The sequence below is a fragment of the Oryza glaberrima genome, chromosome 2 (genome assembly GCF_000147395.1).
Source record: "Oryza glaberrima chromosome 2, OglaRS2, whole genome shotgun sequence".
Lineage (NCBI taxonomy): Eukaryota > Viridiplantae > Streptophyta > Magnoliopsida > Poales > Poaceae > Oryza > Oryza glaberrima.
Genome location: NC_068327.1, coordinates 19,121,310 through 19,141,780, shown reverse-complemented (window position 1 = coordinate 19,141,780; position 20,471 = coordinate 19,121,310). Strand labels below are relative to the sequence as shown.

General features: G+C 36.2%; 1 protein-coding gene across 1 annotated transcript; it reads left to right on the top strand.

Annotated features, from left to right (window-relative positions):
* Nucleotides 1-1,497: 1,497 nt before the first annotated feature.
* Nucleotides 1,498-16,829, top strand: LOC127764775 (ABC transporter G family member 41). The gene is made up of 22 exons (XM_052289688.1): nucleotides 1,498-2,111; nucleotides 2,187-2,271; nucleotides 2,441-2,600; nucleotides 2,688-2,764; nucleotides 8,191-8,244; nucleotides 8,346-8,436; nucleotides 8,880-9,181; nucleotides 9,748-10,029; nucleotides 10,572-10,885; nucleotides 11,223-11,383; nucleotides 11,519-11,622; nucleotides 11,719-11,872; nucleotides 12,014-12,151; nucleotides 12,225-12,298; nucleotides 12,495-12,827; nucleotides 12,970-13,260; nucleotides 13,869-13,952; nucleotides 14,959-15,092; nucleotides 15,313-15,546; nucleotides 15,678-15,849; nucleotides 15,968-16,222; nucleotides 16,327-16,829. The coding sequence occupies exons 1-22, from the start codon at nucleotides 1,516-1,518 to the stop codon at nucleotides 16,594-16,596; spliced, it is 4,365 nt and encodes a 1,454-aa protein (XP_052145648.1). The 5' UTR covers nucleotides 1,498-1,515; the 3' UTR covers nucleotides 16,597-16,829.
* The last annotated feature ends 3,642 nt before the right edge of the window (nucleotides 16,830-20,471 follow it).

Here is a 20,471-nt window from a genome sequence, read left to right as displayed (position 1 = left end):
AAACTTTCAAGTAAAGATTTGAAAATTTTTGAAGTTAAGATTTGAAAAAATATGAAAACTTTCGACTCCGATTCAAAAACTTTCGACTCATATTCGAAAACTTTTGACTCGGATTCGAAAACTTTCGACTCGAGATTCGAAAACTTTCGACTCAGATTCGAAGACTTTCCACTCAAGATTCGAAAACTTTCCACTCAAATTCGAAAACTTTCAACTCAAGATTTGAATACTTTCAGATCAGATTTAAAAATTTTCAAGTTAAAATTTAAAAACTTTCAACTCAAAACATTTTGAAAAAAATAAGTGTGCTAAAGATTAAAAAAAGTAATAAGAAAAAAATGAAAAAAACCGAAAAAAACGCAAAATAAAAAAGAAAAAAAAATCGCGAAAAAAAAAGAAAAAATGGCTGATGGGCCAGGAGGCCCGGGAGCAGCTGGCGCGTACGCCAACTAGCAATCCCCATGTTTTATATACTAGTAATAAGTACTCTAGTTTAATTTGAATAGTCCACTGATCTCATAAGTTTGATTTAATTTTCAGGAACGAACAATGCAAGGCGTGCATGCATGTGCTAATTTGAGATATATGACCGGATGGATCTAGTCTTAGATCATGCATGCATCTAGCCGGTCCTGAAATATACTGTATATATATACGGAAATACTTCGTAGTAGGAGTCATGCATGTGCGGATGGCGTCATTGCTTAGCTTAGCAATAGCATCGATTAGAAAAATCTATGAACAACACATCCAGATGAAGATCGATGCAAGTGTCATGACGACGACACAACTTGTTAATTTGACCTGTAGCCCCATCATGTACAAATCGATCGATCGAGTTGTTTGTATTTTGTCCACGCAATATGTATATGCCCATAATAATGATATATAGTATATGTTATCAATTAATTGTCGTTCTGTCAACAAAGAAGGAAAAAAAAATGGAAGTTGCTCTGGAGCAAGCAACACATGTTTTTTTTAGAGCTTTTTTACGGTCCTCGAGGAGGTATCATGAGATAGCACTTTTTCTATTGTAAATTAATTTGATATCTCTTGGTATCTAGGTACTACTCCCTCCGTTTCAAAATGTTTGACACCGTTGACTTTTTAGCACATGTTTGACCGTTCGTCTTATTCAAAAAAAATTATGAAATATGTAAAATTATATGTGTGCATGAAAGTATATTTAACAATGAATCAAATGATATGAAAAGAATAAATAATTACTTAAATTTTTTTGAATAAGACGAATGGTCAAACACGTACTAAGAAGTCAACAGTGTCAAACATTTTGAAACGGAGAGAGTATGAGTTATCATAAGGTACCAAATTTTTACACTAAATTTTTGGTATCTCATGGTACATCCTCAAATATAGTAGAATTGCTCGTTTTTTTATGTATGGTTGGATGACGTCGATCGATGCTGGCTGTCAACAACAATCATCAGTATAACTAATTCAGTACAACTGAAATTTCTCCTCAACGTTTAGCGGCAGCAGCATCCAGAAATTAAGATGAGCCAATTAGAGGTGGTTGAGATGGAGGACAAGAAGCAGCAGCAGCAGCAGCAACGAGAAGAAGCAGAAGCAGAAGCAGAAGAAGAAGCACCAGTAGTGCCTTCATCGTTGCGAGCTGCGGCAATCTGCAGGAGCCTGTCGTCCTTGTCGTCCTTGTCGTCGTCGTTGCGGTGGGATCATCGTGGGGACGACGACGAAGAGGAAGCTGAGCTGAGATGGGCGGCCATCGAGAGGCTGCCCACCTTGGACAGGATGCGCACGTCGGTGCTGTCGTCGGAGGCGGTGGACGTGCGGCGGCTGGGGGCGGCGCAGCGGCGGGTGCTGGTGGAGAGGCTGGTGGCCGACATCCAGCGCGACAACCTGAGGCTGCTCCGCAAGCAGCGGCGGAGGATGGAGAGGGTGGGCGTCCGGCAGCCGACGGTGGAGGTGCGGTGGCGCAACGTGCGCGTGGAGGCGGACTGCCAGGTGGTTTCCGGCAAGCCGCTGCCCACGCTCCTCAACACCGTGCTCGCCACCGCGCGGGGGTTGAGCCGCCGGCCGCACGCGAGGATCCCCATTCTCAACGACGTCACCGGAATCCTCAAGCCTTCCAGGTACGATTGATGCCTCTCATGCATGGTCATCGCGAGGTGATCGATCATCCATCGAGATGTATGTGTTGTGTGCAGGCTGACCCTCCTCCTTGGACCTCCCGGCTGCGGCAAAACCACCCTCTTGCTCGCCCTTGCAGGAAAGCTCGACAAAAATCTCAAGGTTATTTACTTCTTCATTCCCAGCCAATTGCATGTGATCCTTCCACCAATTAAGTATCTAATCACAAGTAACCAGCCTACTAGCTGCAGCGACATATTTTGATCATCAATAATCGGCTACTCACTGTATTATCATATCATCGCATTGCATAATGCATTTTGCATTGCAGGTGACCGGTGAAGTTGAGTATAATGGTGCCAATCTGAATACCTTTGTTCCAGAGAAGACATCAGCTTATATTTCTCAGTATGATCTTCATGTCCCTGAGATGACTGTCAGAGAGACACTTGACTTCTCTGCAAGGTTTCAGGGCGTTGGCACTAGAGCAGGTATATATAGCACATTTAATTATCTGTCTCATGTTTGTTTACTTACTCAACTTAACCAAGTGTCGTTATTTTTCTTGTGCAAACTAGAGATCATGAAGGAAGTCATTAGGAGGGAGAAGGAGGCCGGGATTACCCCTGACCCTGACATAGATACATATATGAAGGTAAACATTAACCACCCATTTATGTATTCCTTTTTTTTTCTTTCCCCTTGTCTCTGTTATAGGAATGCTTTCTTTTGTCATCTCTATCTATCTATTATATTATTAAAGGAATAGAAAAAGGAGCCTCCACGTTCGCTCTCATGGCCTAGAAATTCTCACATTAATCGGAGAAAAAGAAAAAGCAGAGTCCATATAGAAATATAATTTAGAAATAGCTGAAATTCGGAATTAAAAAATAAGGAATATTAGAAGAGAAGACTAGAGTCCATATAAAAATACAATTTAGAAATAGTTCAAATTCGGAATTAAAAAATAAGGAATATTAGAAGAGGAGACTAGAGTCCATATAGAAATACAATTAGGAAATAACTAAAATTTAGAATTAAAAAATAAGGAATATTAGAAGAGGAGACTAGAGTCCATATAGAAATACAATTAGGAAATAACTAAAATTCGGAATTAAAAATAAGGAATATTAGAAGTAGAGTATAGAGTCCATATAGAAATACAATTAGAAAATAACTGAAATTCGGAATTAAAAATAAGGAATACTAGAACAATTAGTAAATAACTGAAACTCGGAATTAAAAATAAGAAATATTAGAAGTAGAGTATAGAGCCATATAGAAATACAATTAGGAAATAACTGAAATTCGGAATTAAAAATAAGAAATATTCGAAGTGGAGTATAGAGTCCATATAGAAATACAATTAGGAAATAATAGAAATTCGGAATTAAAAATAAGGAATATTAGAAGTAGAGTATAGAGTCCATATAGGAATTTAAAACTAACTAAAATTTGGAATAAACATAATAAAATTAAAAGTAGAGTTTAGAGTCCGTATAAAAAAATAATTTACAAATAACTAAAATTCGAAATTAAGAAAAACATGGGAAGAAGAGTTTAAAGTCAATATAGGAATACAATTTAGAAGTAACTGAAATTCGAAATTAAAAATTAAAGAATATTGAAATATGAGTTTAGAGTCCACATAGAAATACAATTAGAAATAATGAAAATTTAGAAATAATAATAAATAATATTGAAAGAAGAGCATAGAGTCTATATAGAAATACAATTTACAGAAAATTCAGAATTAAAGAAAAGAAATACTAAAAGACGAGTCTAGAGTCCATACAGGAATATATATAATTTACAAATAACTAAAATTTGATATTAAAAATAATTAATAACTAACACGTATATAAAATAAAATATAAATATTACACATTAGTAGTTTTGTAAAGTTATTGCAAAATTTAAAATTATGTTGTCATTTTAATATATTTGAATAATAAAATGAGAAAACATATATGCTATTATATAAGAGAAAATATAACGATGCTAGCCGCGTAATCTTCGCGGGCCACCATGCTAGTTATATTATTAAGATAGTTTTGAAAAGAGGCACCACGTTCGCTGTGGGGGCTAGAAATTTCCACATTAATCGGAGAAAAAGAAAAGGAGAGTCCAAGTAGAAATACAATTCAAAAATAGCTGAAATTCAGAATTAAAAATAAGCAATATTAAAAGAAGTGTCCATATAAGAATCCAATACGAGATTAGTTAATATTCGGAATAAAAAAAAAATAAAATCCGAAATTAGCAAAAAGAAAAGAAGAGTTCAAGTAGGAATACAATTTAAAATCAACTGAAATTCGTAATTAAAAATAAGCAATATTGAAAGTCCATATAAGAACCCAATACGACATTAATTAAAATTCATAATAAAATAATATCCAAAATTAGAAAAATGAAAAGAGGTTTCAAGTAGGAATACAATTTTGAAACAACTGGACTTCAAAAAATAAAAATATTAAAAAGAACACTATACGGTATTAATTAAAATTTGAAAAAAATAAATTCTGAAATTAAAAAATAAAAAAGATTTCAATTAGGAATACAATTTATAAATAACAAAAAATTGATGATAAAAAATAAAGACTATTGAAAAAAAAATGACCATCTAAAATATATGACGAGATAAATTAAGTAACAGGCCTATAAAAGAGTAGAGTGGTGGCGGTTGATACGACATATAAAAACTGTTAGTAAAGCACCAAATTGAATCCTAATGATGATTAAAAGAAGGGACGACAGGCAGGCCGTGAAGCAAACGGGTAAGGCAGTTGCCGGGACTTGTAGAAAGTAAAAAAAAACCCATTGATAATCATATTCGATTTTTAAAATCTTAATGATAGTAAAAAGAAGAAGCAGCGTGCAGCGTGTATAAGAGTACAGTTGCAGAGCCGCCGACGGTTGGTGGGACTTCTAGAAAATAAAAAATGAATTCCAACGATAGTTATGTTCGATTTTTAGAATCCCAATGACAATAAATAATAGGCGGCGGATGGGCCGTAGAGAAGTATAGTGGCATCGTTTGATGGGGCTTCTAAAAATTATAAAAAATGAAACCCAATAAAAACTACAAGGTCCAATTTTTAAATATTCAGAACTTCTAAAAAGTAAAAAAAAACAATGTTAATCATGTTCGATTTTAAAATCTCAATGACAATAAAGAAGGGAGGCAGCGGGCGAGCCATAAAGGAGTACAATGGCAAAGATGCTGATGGTTTGGCGAGGCTTATAGAAAGTAAAAAATGAACCGGAATGATAATTATGTTCGATTTATAAAATCCCAATGATAATAAAGAGAAAAGACAGCGGACGGGCCGTAGAGGGGTATAATTCATTTGACGGGACTTCTAGAAATTATAAAAACGAAACCCAACGAGATAATAAACTCAAAAAATTATATAAGATCCAAATTTTAAAGGTTTCAAGGAGAATGAATAGAAATAGTGGTAGACCGAGCAAGAAAATAAAGAAGGATATGACAGAAGTAAGGGGTAGCAGCTGGTGTGACTTTTAATAACTATGTAATTAGAAATACGGGGATAGCTATTTAATAAATCTTAACTAAAATCATATTGAAATGTTCGTGATTCCCATTATCAAGAATAGGGTTAATCCTAAATGTAGGTGCAGATAAGAACTAGAAAGCACCATTGCATAGGGAAGTTCTTTGAGTAGTAAAAACTCTCAAATCGAATAAAACTCTTTAGCAATTGATCTGACAGAACGGATGGTAAGGTGGGGGACCCATACCTTTATTCTATTCCCGTGCTTAGAGCGAGTGAATGTTTGGATCATATGCTGCCTTGCCTGATCTTACTAGAGTGAGTTTCCTTCGCTAACGAGATGATGCATATTCTCAGTCTGGACTATTCCCAGATTTACAACCAACAACTAGTCTTATCTTAGTCCATGGAGAGGAAAAAGCAAACGAAGCATGCTTCTGTCGCTCCATCCCCGTTTGGGTGGAGAACCCGTCGCTGTCTCGGCTGTGCTACCGGAGGCTCTAGGAAAGTCGGAGGAGAGAGCACTCGGAGATTCGTGCTGGAACGTCCGCTTTGCATTTTAAAGAAAAGGTACAAAAACATATTTATTCCGAATCAGATGGGGAAATGTACTGGAGTACCGATGTTTATCATGCGCCCGAATATCAATATGGTAATCTTCGTCAATTTTGTGCCGCTATGCACATAGATACTAAAGGTAAATCTACATGGAATGTGGTGTAAATCTACGTAAATAAGAGATAAGTAACCCTATTGTCTCTTCTCCATTTGTATATGGTGAAGAATTCAGTCTACATGCAGTGTTGAATGACGAGTCAAAGTTCACCGGTTTCGGCCTGTGATTTATAAATAGCTTCGGCACAAAAGACAAAACGGTCCCTCCAACGCCCGAATCCTCGTAGTACTAAGTCGTGGCTTACAAGCTAGCCCCTACTCCTTGTTTGGGCAAGATCTATATGGTTTACCAACCTGGCATAGACACCAGATCCTTTTTATCAAGCACGCTACCGGCGCTTCCAAAGGCGAAGCTCTCGTCTTTGGCGACCAGCAAACTCTGGGCTAAAACCTGTAGTTTTGAAGCAAGGGATGAGCGCGAAAGCCGTTGCGCTTCCGTACACGCGCATACGTTTTCTTGCTCCGTCGCGCGTTAGTACAATAACGCGCAGCCGTTTTCTTGCTGGGGCGGAGACGGATTTCTGCAAGTAGAGGTACAACCACAACCGCTCGGGGGTTCCATGGTTCTAAAGGAATAATTCCTTTCCCATTTCCCTTTTGAGACAATTATACGTTCTAGAAGGCAATTCTAATTGATCAATAAAAATACAATTCAATGGAATTCTTTTTTTGTTTTTCTTTAGATTAGTGACTGCGGAGGAAATTAGATGAAGTACTCCAGATACAAAGTACGGAAAAGTATCTAGAACTTCTCCCCCGGGCCCTACTCCCCAACCTAGAGTAGCTAAGTGCGGAAGTAAAAGCAGCCCCTACACTTCTATGGGTTGTTCCAGCCTCTGCTTAGTATTCCGCAATACTATCGCACAATCCTCTAGAATAGTCAGGCTGCATTTTCGTTTTTGCACTCAAACTCAAAGGGTAAACTTTGCTTCTTATCTTTTTTTTTGAAGATCGACGAATCAAATGATATTTCTGTTCTAATTTCTGCCGCTTCCTCTCTCTCAGAATCAAACTTTTTTTGCCATAATGTGCCGTTCCTACTATCTACCAAGTATACGGTTGTAATCCTAGATGGAAAAATAAATAGAAAAAGAAATCTAAGAAGGCGGATCCTCCCCCTCCATCAAGAGTAATGAACTAGGTGCTGATACAGTCGTCTAGAAGAAAAACAGAAATTTCGTTTTCATGATGGTCTGACAGAACGACAATTACTTAGATATGTACATATTGCTGGAAAAGCAAAAGGGTTACGAGGAAGGGCGTAGCAAGCGACGAAATGCTTCGGGGAGTTGAAATAAGCATAGATCCGGAGATTCCCAAATAGGTCAACCTTTTGAACTGTCTGCTGAATCCATGAGCTGGCAAGAGACAACCTGGCGAACTGAAACATAAAAGCCTTAGAATTCATTCATAAAATGACAATGAACAGTCTTTATGACTGTTTTGCTATATCGCCTGAAAGCACTATGACCGTTAAAGATATGATTTTGTTTGGGTGCTAGCCGCGCAATTGCGTGGGCCACCTAGCTAGTTGTGTAAAAGAAGCCAATAGTGATGGTGGTGACTCTGCCACTCCCACCACCTCTCGAGTTGAAGGGACCTTTTGAGGACAAATACATATTTGTGTGTGTAGCTTAATATGTTATGAACTGATATTTGATTAGGAATTATATAAGACATTTCAAATTTAAAACTTATAACATACTTTTTAAATTTCATTGCAACACATTGGTATTTGGATAGTGTATCTAAACAACAGTGAAAACTTGTCTCATTTTCCTCATTCAGTTTGGTGTTGGAAAAAATAGTTTGGTGTTTAGCCATTTGTAATCTAAATGGCATAAGCTCTACCATTACAATTCAATTAGGTATTTTTGTATTTTTGTAGGCAATATCTGTGGAAGGCTTAGAAAGGAGCATGCAGACAGATTACATTATGAAGGTAACTGGTCCAATGAAGAATGCTCAGTCCAATGATCAATGCTCAGGGATCTTAGTACATAACTTTTTAACCTTATGTATAATCTATCTCTTGCTTAATAGATTATGGGACTTGACATTTGCGCTGACATAATAGTCGGAGATATAATGAGAAGAGGTATTTCAGGTGGTGAAAAGAAGAGACTAACCACAGGTGATTTAACCGTGTATATATACCAATACCAGGATGGCGTTTGTATCATCTCAATTGAAATATAGTTGTAATTAAATTAAAACACTCAATTCAACAACTAAAATTCCGCAATTATGTATGGGAGGATCTACACCCTTGTAAATTCCAATGCTAAACATAATACTATAGAACTACACTCTAGCTAACCAACAAATACAGGTAGTGTTCCAATAAAAAAACAAATATAGGTAATGTATACTTTCTATTCACAAAAACATGTATGCTAGCCACCTAACTAAAGGTATCAGGCTAGCAAGTTTTTTCCAAACAAAAAACAAAAGGAATAGGGTTATCTTCATTTATGCCATACAAACTCAATTTTTTTGGGACAAGTCAAGTTGTTAATTCAATGCAAGATGCTTGGTTTTCCTTTTATTTATATCGAAACATTGTCTTGGAACCAGGGGAGATGATAGTTGGACCTTCAAGAGCACTATTCATGGATGAAATATCAACTGGGTTGGACAGCTCTACCACCTTCCAAATTGTTTCTTGCCTCCAACAAGTGGCTCATATCTCAGAGTCTACCATACTGGTCTCTCTCCTTCAACCAGCACCAGAGACTTATGATCTTTTTGATGATATTATCTTGATGGCTGAAGGAAAAATTGTATACCATGGGTCTAAGAGTTGCATTATGAATTTTTTTGAATCATGCGGGTTCAAGTGCCCGGAAAGAAAAGGAGCAGCTGATTTTCTACAGGAGGTACATGAGAAAAGTATTATTAGTTCAAAAAGTCTTGACTAAACAGCGAAGTGAGATTGTTTAAAATGAACACTATCAGCATCAAGTACTTGTTGGAAATTAATGACTTGAAGTTTAAGTGTGTGTATTTGAGTTGGTGTGTATAGTTCCCAACTTGAAACAACATGAGTTAATGGTTTATTTGATAAGATATTGGAGAAAGAAAAGGAGAAATACAAGACACTTGAGCCATGCATTTTATCTAAATTAGTCAGGCATGATAAGAAGTGCATATTTGAGCTTTCATAATTCTAATAGAATCTACCATGTCAATTGTCCTACTTAGGGATTTCGTTCGATGCAATATGGATAAACTAAATTGGACATTTTAGGTTCTATAGTATTCCAAATAGCCATTGTTTTATAGAGACATGCTCTTTTACTTAGTCTCTGCATTTTGTATAATGTACTTACAATGTTGGTACAAGTTCAAGATACAACTTTTTAATATTAAGCAGTTAAGTATTGGTTAGTATGATGTGTCTTTGACTTTCTGATTATTATTTCTCTTCTAAACTTGCGTATAGGTTTTATCTAAGAAAGACCAACAACAATACTGGAGTCGTACTGAGGAAACATACAACTTTGTTACTATTGATCACTTCTGTGAGAAATTTAAAGCATCTCAAGTTGGTCAAAATCTTGTTGAAGAGCTTGCGAATCCCTTTGATAAATCAGAAGGATACAATAATGCTTTGTCCTTAAATATCTACTCTCTAACCAAGTGGGATCTCCTCAAGGCATGTTTTGCAAGGGAAATCCTTCTCATGAGAAGAAATGCCTTCATCTACATAACAAAAGTTGTTCAGGTAAGGAAGTAGAAATATCTCTTTTGGAGAAAATTTCAGTTCAAATGTTCATAGTTTTGAGTATAGATGAATGCATTCTATGATACAAAACATCCGGTTTTTGACACCTGATTTATGATGTTACACTCATTGTCACGTAGCTAAGTTTTCTCATGTTTACTATGCACAATTTAGGCTACAGATAGTACTATATCAACACCAAAAACAATGGAGGTTGTAATATATCATGGTTTCCAGTTGAAATTTGATATCTTTAAAATGCTTCCTATATTTCAATTGACACATGAATTATATTAACTTTGGCATTATTATTTTTTTCAAGGAATTGAGGTTTTTGTTAGAAGAGTGTATCTTGCATAATACCCTCCTCCGTGCCATAAAAAATCAAATCCTAGCTATGAACCTTGTGTCTAGGTTCGTAGCTAGGATTGGTCCTTTTTTGGGACATAGTAGTATATAATATAGTTTTTTAGAATTCGGATGAGCCAAAACTTTAGTTTTTGCATTTTCTCAACAAATTAACATATTACATTTTTTTTCAGCTTGGATTACTTGCTGTTATTACTGGGACAGTGTTTCTACGGACACATATGGGGGTCGATAGGGCCCATGCTGACTATTATATGGGTTCCCTCTTCTATGCGCTCATTCTTCTTTTAGTTAATGGTTTCCCTGAGTTGGCTATTGCAGTTAGCAGACTTCCCGTCTTTTACAAACAAAGAGACTACTATTTCTATCCGGCGTGGGCTTATGCAATACCTTCTTTTATACTAAAGATTCCACTTTCTTTAGTTGAGTCAATAACTTGGACATCAATATCTTACTACCTCATTGGCTATACTCCAGAAGCATCCAGGTTAAATTACACTCTATTGTAAAAGTCTTGTACACATGAAGTACGCATTTGACTTTGGTATATATTATCAACTCTTTCCGGTTGTTCTTATGTGTGAACCTTTCATACCTACGAGGGCCACCATATATAGGGCAAACATTTTTCCAGTCTATTCAAGATATGCATAGGTGTATTTATTTTTACTATTTGGGTTTCAATGATGTTGGCTACCAAAATAAGACTACAGGATTTCTTTATATAAAACTATCTAGACTCTATTTTAGTGTTTATTCGTATTACCTCATCTTTAAGATGCAATGACTATGTTGTGTGTTAACATACTCAATTTCTGTGTTAGGTTTTTTTGCCAGCTCCTCATTCTATTCCTCGTCCACACTGGAGCATTATCGTTGTTTCGATGTGTCGCCTCATACTGTCAAACAATGGTGGCTAGTTCAGTTGGTGGTACCATGTCATTTCTAGTCATCCTTCTATTTGGGGGCTTTATCATTCCTCGGCGTAAGCCGCTGTCTCTTTTCCATAAGCCCTACTATGCTAACAAGACATCGTTTGGAATTTCTACTAATTCTTGTGTACATGGTTATGTATTAAACAATCATTGCTAATTAAAACCATGCGTCTCATATTTTACAGTATCTATGCCTAATTGGCTAAAATGGGGATTTTGGATCTCTCCATTGTCATATGCTGAGATAGGGTTGACTGGAAATGAGTTTTTGGCACCACGATGGCTAAAGGTACGTGTTGTTGCATCCTTAGCCTATCTTTTAGATAAGGTGAGTACCTTCTACTTAGATTCCAACATTAAAAGACTATTTTTTCTATGTTATTAGACCACAACGTCTGGTGTAACACTTGGAAGGAGGGTACTAATGGATCGAGGACTAGACTTCTCTAGCTACTTTTATTGGATTTCCGCCAGTGCATTGATTGGGTTTATTTTGTTGCTTAATGTAGGTTATGCCATTGGCTTGACCATTAAGAAACGTAAGTATCATATGTGAAATACCATTAAATAATACATCCCGAGCACTTCACTATCCATATTTATCAAAGCATATGTTCATGTTGATGTTTTTAAATAGTTCCATTCTCTCAAGCGTTATTCTGATACCATATGGACCTCAGCTACAGGAACTTCCCGAGCAATTATATCTCGTGATAAGTTTTCCACATTTGATAGAAGAGGCAAAGACATGTCCAAGGACATGGACAATAGGATGCCTAAGTTACAAGTAGGAAATGCTTTGGCACCTAACAAGACTGGTTAGTTCAATATATACATTCTATGACTAAATGCATCTCATATTAAATACATCAATAATGTGATCTTGTGCAGGGACGATGGTGTTACCTTTCTCACCACTTACAATATCATTTCAAGATGTGAACTACTATGTAGACACCCCCGTGGTAATTCTAAACTCCTAATAGTCAAGACAATTACTAGTGGAAGAAAATCATGCTTAGTTGTTGACTGTTATGAATTTCAGTAGTCAAAGAGAGCAATATATTCACTTGTTCTATTAGCATGTGCTTCATGGTTATTCCCATATATTTAGAAGTATAATAGGCTGAAATCAATGTTGAGTGTATTCTCAATTTTTAGGAAATGAGAGAGCAAGGTTACAAGGAGCGAAAGCTACAACTATTGCACAACATCACAGGAGCTTTCCAACCAGGGGTTCTCTCAGCACTCATGGGAGTTACTGGAGCAGGAAAAACAACTCTACTTGATGTTCTTGCTGGAAGGAAAACTGGTGGTGTTATTGAAGGAGATATACGAGTAGGAGGTTATCCTAAAATTCAACAAACTTTTGCAAGGATATCAGGCTACTGTGAACAAACCGATGTCCATTCCCCACAAATCACAGTGGAGGAGTCTGTTGCATATTCAGCTTGGTTGCGGCTACCAACAGAAGTCGATTCAAAAACAAGAAGAGTGAGTTATTTCATTGTTGAAACAAATTATAAAAAAATGAAATATACATGTGTAAATCAATACAAAAATATTATTACAGTGTAAATTGCATAATTGAGATGGAACTATGACCTAACATATATATATTTTTTTGCCATCATAGGAATTTGTTGATGAAGTTATTCAAACAATTGAGTTGGATGATATTAGAGATGCTTTAGTAGGACTACCAGGGGTAAGTGGGCTATCTACAGAGCAAAGGAAACGTCTCACTATTGCAGTGGAGCTTGTGTCCAATCCTTCAGTCATATTCATGGATGAGCCAACATCAGGCTTGGATGCACGAGCAGCTGCTATTGTCATGCGTGCGGTGAAGAATGTCGCAGACACAGGTCGAACAGTTGTGTGCACCATTCACCAACCAAGTATTGAAATATTTGAGGCCTTTGATGAGGTACTTTCAAGTTATTGTGTTACATATATAGCTCAATAGTCTTATCTAGGACTAACTATGAAGTGTAAAGGATAGCTCTCATGGAATAAAAAATAAGCTTTAAAGTGGTCATACATTACATTAATTATTCATAGGAATTTTAGCAGACTTGTTCAACTACACACACCCTCTATTACTATATTAGATATGAAGAAAAAAAGTATGATACATATTTGTACGTAAACTTACTACGTCAACAATACATGTAACATGATTACAATATAGGGGTATTTCAAGTTACAACTTCTATGGAGTATTCATTTACTTTTCTAGACAAAAACATCATGTTGATAACTCTACATGTCTTCATTACCAAAAGTTTCTTAATTTGCTATAGTACATAGATCTTTACGGCTTAATTTACTGGGCTAAGAGCATACAACTGTAACCTTTTTAAGTATTCATGGTGTTGGAGAAGTTAAGCATGAAATTTCCATATTTTTTTCAATAATAACGGGAGATATTTTGAGTATATTTAATGTGCATTAGTGATATTAAAATTCTTTAGTTTGCATGAGTAAAATAAAAGTGAAGTACCTTATAACTAATTATCTTAAATATGTATTTAGCTTATGCTAATGAAAAGGGGTGGAGAGTTGATATATGCTGGGCCTCTTGGACTCCATTCATGTAACGTCATCCACTATTTCGAGGTATCAATTAATAACTTGAACTTGTTCATTGTATATTGCTTGTACAAAAGTATCTAGCTATAAATAAAATTTGTTTCGTATCACCATTCATATTATGTGATGAAAACCAATTAAAGTTGACCTAGCTAGCTACATCTGATTTCATTATTTTCATGACCTATATGTTTTTAAGAAGTTACAAACTAATCACTAGTTATGATTTTTGTTTGCATTTCCAGTCCATTATTTTCTATCTAGCATCATGTGCATGTGCTATAATTAACGGATCCAAACTAATATATATTAAGTCTAAACTACAAAATTATATTCCATTAAATCCTTAACATGTGTGCATAATTATGAGGCAAGTTGACCAGAAATGTATGTACATATGCAAAGATGCAATACTTTCCTACAAAAGTTTTACAACAATACACATATTCCTACATATTTACAGCCATAAAGGTTTTTAAATGGGCGTGGGTGAAGAACATATCATCACCCTCAACTCTCTCTACCTATATATATAATTGGGTATTGTATATGTAGAGCGCGTTATTCGTATAAATCCATTCTCCAGATGTTGCATTTCCAATGTACATTGCATATGATGAAGCAAGCAATGTGGATATTTTGATTTCCTTGATAAATATATGTTTTTTTGTATTTTCAATAATTAATTTATTTATGTCATATTATTCTTACAATTCCCTTCTCCAAGCATCACTATTTCCAATGTACATTGTACATTACATATATATTACGTGTCATTAAAAATTTATTCTCTGGATGTCATGATTTCTAATGTCTGTAGTAGATGATGGGACGTGCAATATAATCAAAAACACACTTCTTTTGAACCATAGAATAAGAATATATCTTTTTTTTAACACACAAACATATTATTAAGCAAGAACAGAGTTTAGGGGATAAACCCCAGTACATTGCCAAAAGATAAGATATGAAAGCAAAGAGCCACCCTTTTGAAAAGGGAGGAGTACCTAACCTTTTCTCTTTAATTTTTCAGACAATTCCTGGGGTACCCAAGATCAAGGATAATTACAACCCATCAACATGGATGCTCGAAGTTACTTGTGCATCTATGGAAGCTCAATTGGGGGTAGATTTTGCCCAAATTTACAGGGAATCAACCATGTGCAAGTAAGTTTTTAAAAACCCATCACATTTGAATCTAGTGCCATTTATATATCCAAAACAAGTTACACATAAAATGCAATGGGGCTTGGGTGCCAAGAGTGGTCTTGATAAAATAATTGACCAAATGATACTTACGTGTGTCATCATGCCACTTGTAATTAACAATACTCTTACCTGTGGGAGAAACAAACTTGGTATGATGGTAAGTAATTGGTTATTGAAGGGACAAGGATGCTCTAGTGAAGAGTTTGAGCAAACCAGCTCTAGGCACGAGTGATCTCCATTTCCCAACACGGTTTCCACAGAAGTTTAGGGAGCAACTAAAGGCTTGCATCTGGAAGCAGTTTTTGTCATATTGGAGAAGTCCTTCCTACAACCTAGTGCGAATTTTATTCATAACAATCTCCTGCATTGTCTTCGGTGTATTGTTCTGGCAGCAAGGCGACATCAACCACATGTATGTATTGTGAACCATCACTATGTCCATCCTTGTAAATAGATATAGAGGAAGCATGTTCATATGCATATGATTGATATGATTTGTATTGATCCTTTTTTCATTTCTTTTTTTGTTTCCTTGGTGGGTAGAAATGACCAACAAGGCCTATTCACCATACTAGGGTGCATGTACGGCACCACTCTTTTTACTGGCATCAATAACTGCCAATCGGTGATACCGTTCGTATCCATTGAGCGCTCTGTCGTTTATAGGGAGAGGTTTGCAGGAATGTACTCTCCTTGGGCCTACTCCTTGGCACAGGTATCTTATGTCCTCAAGACCTTAACCTTATATGTAAAAGACTTAGTTGTATTATGCTTGGGCTTAATATGACTTTCTATTTGTTATTCATTTTGCATCTTGGGGCTGGCTGGAGTAGGTTGCAATGGAGATCCCTTATGTGTTGGTGCAAATATTGTTGATCATGTTCATAGCTTATCCCATGATAGGGTATGCATGGACTGCAGCTAAGTTCTTTTGGTTCATGTACACCATAGCGTGCACGCTGCTGTACTTCCTCTACTTTGGAATGATGATAGTGTCACTCACCCCAAATATCCAAGTGGCATCTATATTGGCATCCATGTTCTACACCCTGCAGAACCTCATGTCTGGCTTCATCGTGCCTGCACCAGTAAGCAAAACCATCATCTCACCTGAATAATTATTGCTTAATAATGTAAGTATGTATACATAGCATTACAAAATGCATAAATATATGGTTTACTGATATGGCAGCAAATTCCAAGATGGTGGATATGGTTGTACTACACTTCCCCATTGTCGTGGACACTCAACGTTTTCTTTACCACACAATTTGGGGATGAGCATGAGAAGGAGATTTCTGTATTTGGAGAGACTAAATCTGTGGCCGCCTTCATTAAGGATTACTTCGGTTTCCGCCATGACCTACTGCCACTAGCAGCCATAATTTTGGCCATGTTTCCCATCCTGTTTGCCATCCTTTTTGGTCTCAGCATCTCCAAGCTCAACTTCCAAAGGCGATAAATAGCATACAAGTGGCATATGACATGCTTTATTCCTTTGGCACATATACATAAATATACAATTGGGCACACCAAGATTCTATACTCACTCCAATGGTGGTGGCATTGAACCTACCACCTCTCCTAGTTCTTCATATTACATAACAACTAAATCTAAATGGATAGCCCTATTTCCTATAGGAAAAATGTGGGTAACACATTTCATGAAAAATATGATTTATTTATTTTAGAAAATATTGTGATATTTTTCATTTTATCCGTAGCAAAGCACGGGCATTAGCTAGTATTTAGAAAGTTGTTCATGAACCTTTGGTCCAATCATTTGATGAGAAAAAGAAACAGATAAATTTAAAAGGAGTAAAACTTAGCAAACCCCATGTTTTATTTCAAAGTTGCATAAAACCCTAGATATTATGACCAGTGGCACATAACCCTAGGTATTATGGTTGTAAAGTTTCACAAACCTTACTCTATGCACGTTAAGTGAATTAGTTATAGAACTTTAAAACATAGTGTATTTGAATTGTTTTTAATTATTGAGTTCTTGACTAAGGTTGATAGTTTAACTGTTTGCTACTTTGAAAGATATCGTTTCAGATATGGTTAAATTAATCAAGATTTAAATAAAGATGTGGTTTTACAAAATTTAGACCATAAAACCTGTGGTTATATGCGACAAGTGACCATACCAGTGGTTTTCTACAACACTGACAATAAAATATAGGGTTTTCTAAAATTTATTAGTTTAGAAAGTTAGGAAGGGTTGAGAAAAAGGTGTACCAAGAAATCCAAGGGATAATCATAATTCTATACTCAAACATGTTAAATTCCTAAAATTTTACAAAACACCCATTTTTCATGTTGTAAAGATAGTTTTTTTTACTCTAATTAAGAGATAGATATAGAGCTTTCCCTTATTTTTTTTCTTTTTTAACTATCACACATTTGCATGGACGACACGTAATAGATACATACTCTCTCCGTTTCACAATGTAAGTCATTCTAGCATTTCCCAAATTTATATTGATGCTAATGAATCTAGACATATATACTTATCTAGATTCATTAGTATCAATATGAATGTGGGAAATGCTAGAATGACTTACATTGTGAAACGGAGGAAGTATCTTTTTCCATGTGTATTTACTTGAACTTTTGGACTAGTGTACTCGTATTAAGAAGTGTGTACGATTAAAAGTAGGATTGATATGCCATAATATCTCATACTAGTAAAGCAAAGGCAAAATATTGTGGACAAGTGGGGTGTCATGAAAATCGTAAAGTATTAAGGGCTCATTGGAACATGGGAATTCTTCTAATTCTATAAAAATTAAACCAATTGCTATAAAAGTCCATATTTTTCTAATGTTTCAAAACACACCCATAAAATTTCTAAGTCCATATAATATTAGCATAGTAAAAGTGAATAAACAAAAATGACCAAAACCACAGCATCGTATCTCTACCCCTAGCATTCTCTAGCAGTATGAGAGTTTACCTTTCCCATGGATGGCCGGATACTGACCCTGGTGGTACATCAATTTCCATCAATTTTTAATAAATTCCAATGGAATTTTGTTAAAATTTACTATTTTAAATTTTAATTTCTCAAAATATATTCAAAATTTGCCTCGAAACATGATTATGTCCCGTCTTGAAATCTCAAAATTTTACCGGTTTTTACTTTTCCCCTTCGAAACATGGACCCTGAGAGCGGAGAGGGATTCTAATCATTTGGGTGGACGTCCACTCTTTTATCGCATGTCAACTAAATAGTTATGAAAATTTTTTGATTAATATGTAATATATCAGTCCATAAACATGTAAAGTCAAATTCGATTTCTACATGTTGCAACAAAAATAACAAAATAAAATTTAATTGGTATATGCATATTCGCAGTCAAAATTATTATTTTTATTACAATTTGTACTTGTTTGTTGAGCAATATATTACATATTAGTCTACCGTATCATTTTTTTGATTTTTTTATAAACCCTAAACCCTACATTATTAGTTGATATATGATAAATGAGTGGCCGTCCGATGAAGTGATTATTAAAAACTACTGCTCTACTCTATGCTTTTAGGCAGACACCTGCTGCCTTGAAGAACAAAGTTAAAAAAGTGTATACCATTGTCGCAGAGGGGTGTGAATCTCAGCCCCTCCCTCTCCAGAACCGCGTAGCCAGCCCATTCGACGGGTGGACCCACTTACATATACCACCCACTTACACTTTCATCCTCGCTTTATGTAAAATGGTTAACCTGAGAGTAACATAGTTGGAGAGAAAAGACCTTATAAATTGGTTCCAACATTGCTAAACTAGCAAGGTAGTACTAAACATGAGCACCCAACTCTTATGCGCCGCACATGCTAAATCCTAATTGGGCCAGGATGTTACACGCAGCGAGTTTGCACGGTGAGTGCGTGAACTCATAATGTGTTCATGATATCATCACGAGTTCGTGCGACTAGGGCGCGACTTCGCATGGAGAAAAATGGGTGGATGCGAACTCACGGCACTGCAGATCGCATGATTAAATAATTAATTAGCATCACTAGAAATTAATTAATTGGTGGTTATTTCTATTGTTATTAGCATTTAATTAACCGCTAATTCATCGTCAACAATTTAGTAGGCATTTCGCTGTCCAGCCAAGCAAACTCACGCGGGGCCAGAGTTTTTTTTTTATGTTTTAGACCTTTAAAATAAATAAATTTAATAATAGACCTCCTAGGAACTTTTTTTTAAAAATGAACCTTTTCGCCACTGTTGATGGTCGTTAGCGATTAGTTTCGACCGTCAATATTACCAAAATAGAGGAGAACTAGTTATGATTGCAATGCATATTCATGTTAGAATCATAATATTCCACTAGCATTTGGTTTACTAACCTTTTGCAGAGAATAACTATAAAGTGGATGAAAATCGACATCAAACCAGATAATAAATCAATCGGACGATGTCAAGAATCAAACTTATGTATGAATGGGCCAATAACTCAGAATTGACACGATGAACTGAGCCAAAATTCACAAGTCTACATATGAGAGCAAAGGAGGAGGCCACCTGCCGATTTTGGGCCAGGTCGGCCCAGCCCTTGGTTCGGCCGAACCCCCCCCCCCCCCCCCCCCCCCCCCCGCAGCGCCACTTAATCCAGGGTTCTCCTGGACGGCTGAGATGACTCCCCAATGACGGCTGGTGAGTATTACCGACCTTTCCAACCGTCACAACCGTCATTCTCAAGCTATAAAAGGTACTTTCATCCTCACTTCACACACACCCCTCAAGCAAAGCTCTCTCATATTCTCTCAAGTTTAGTTTAGTGTTCTCAAGCTAGTGGAGTAGAAATAGAGTAGAAATCGGAGTCTGGAAGCCTTCGGAAGAGTTCAGGTATGCCTCTAGTAGCTCTTCTCTTCTCTTTTGTAAGCTTTGTACTTTATTTAGAATACTCTTCTATATACATTTATGGTATTGGAATACTTTCTGAGTATATGAATGTCAACTTTACATTATGTTCATGTTATACTGATTATACTGCTAGCTTATCTGGGAGATACATCGGTACGGGTATAGTGTTTGCTTATACAATTACTCTATGTCATGACAATGATATTAGAGTAGTATCTGGTAGTTTAGGTGTGGTGTCTAGATTACGAGATATCATTATTTGGGGTTATGTGCTACGAATAAGAGGTGGGCCGCTGATGGTGATAGCTCAGTACGGGTATTCCTCCGCGCGTGTATATAGTCCTAAGTTAATTTGTTGGGGAGGGTACTCCTCTATATTTAGCCCCGGTTGTATGGTCATGACGGGCTATCGTAAGGAACTCGGCAGTCAGGGGTGGCTTCTCGAAGTACCAGGAGGGCATC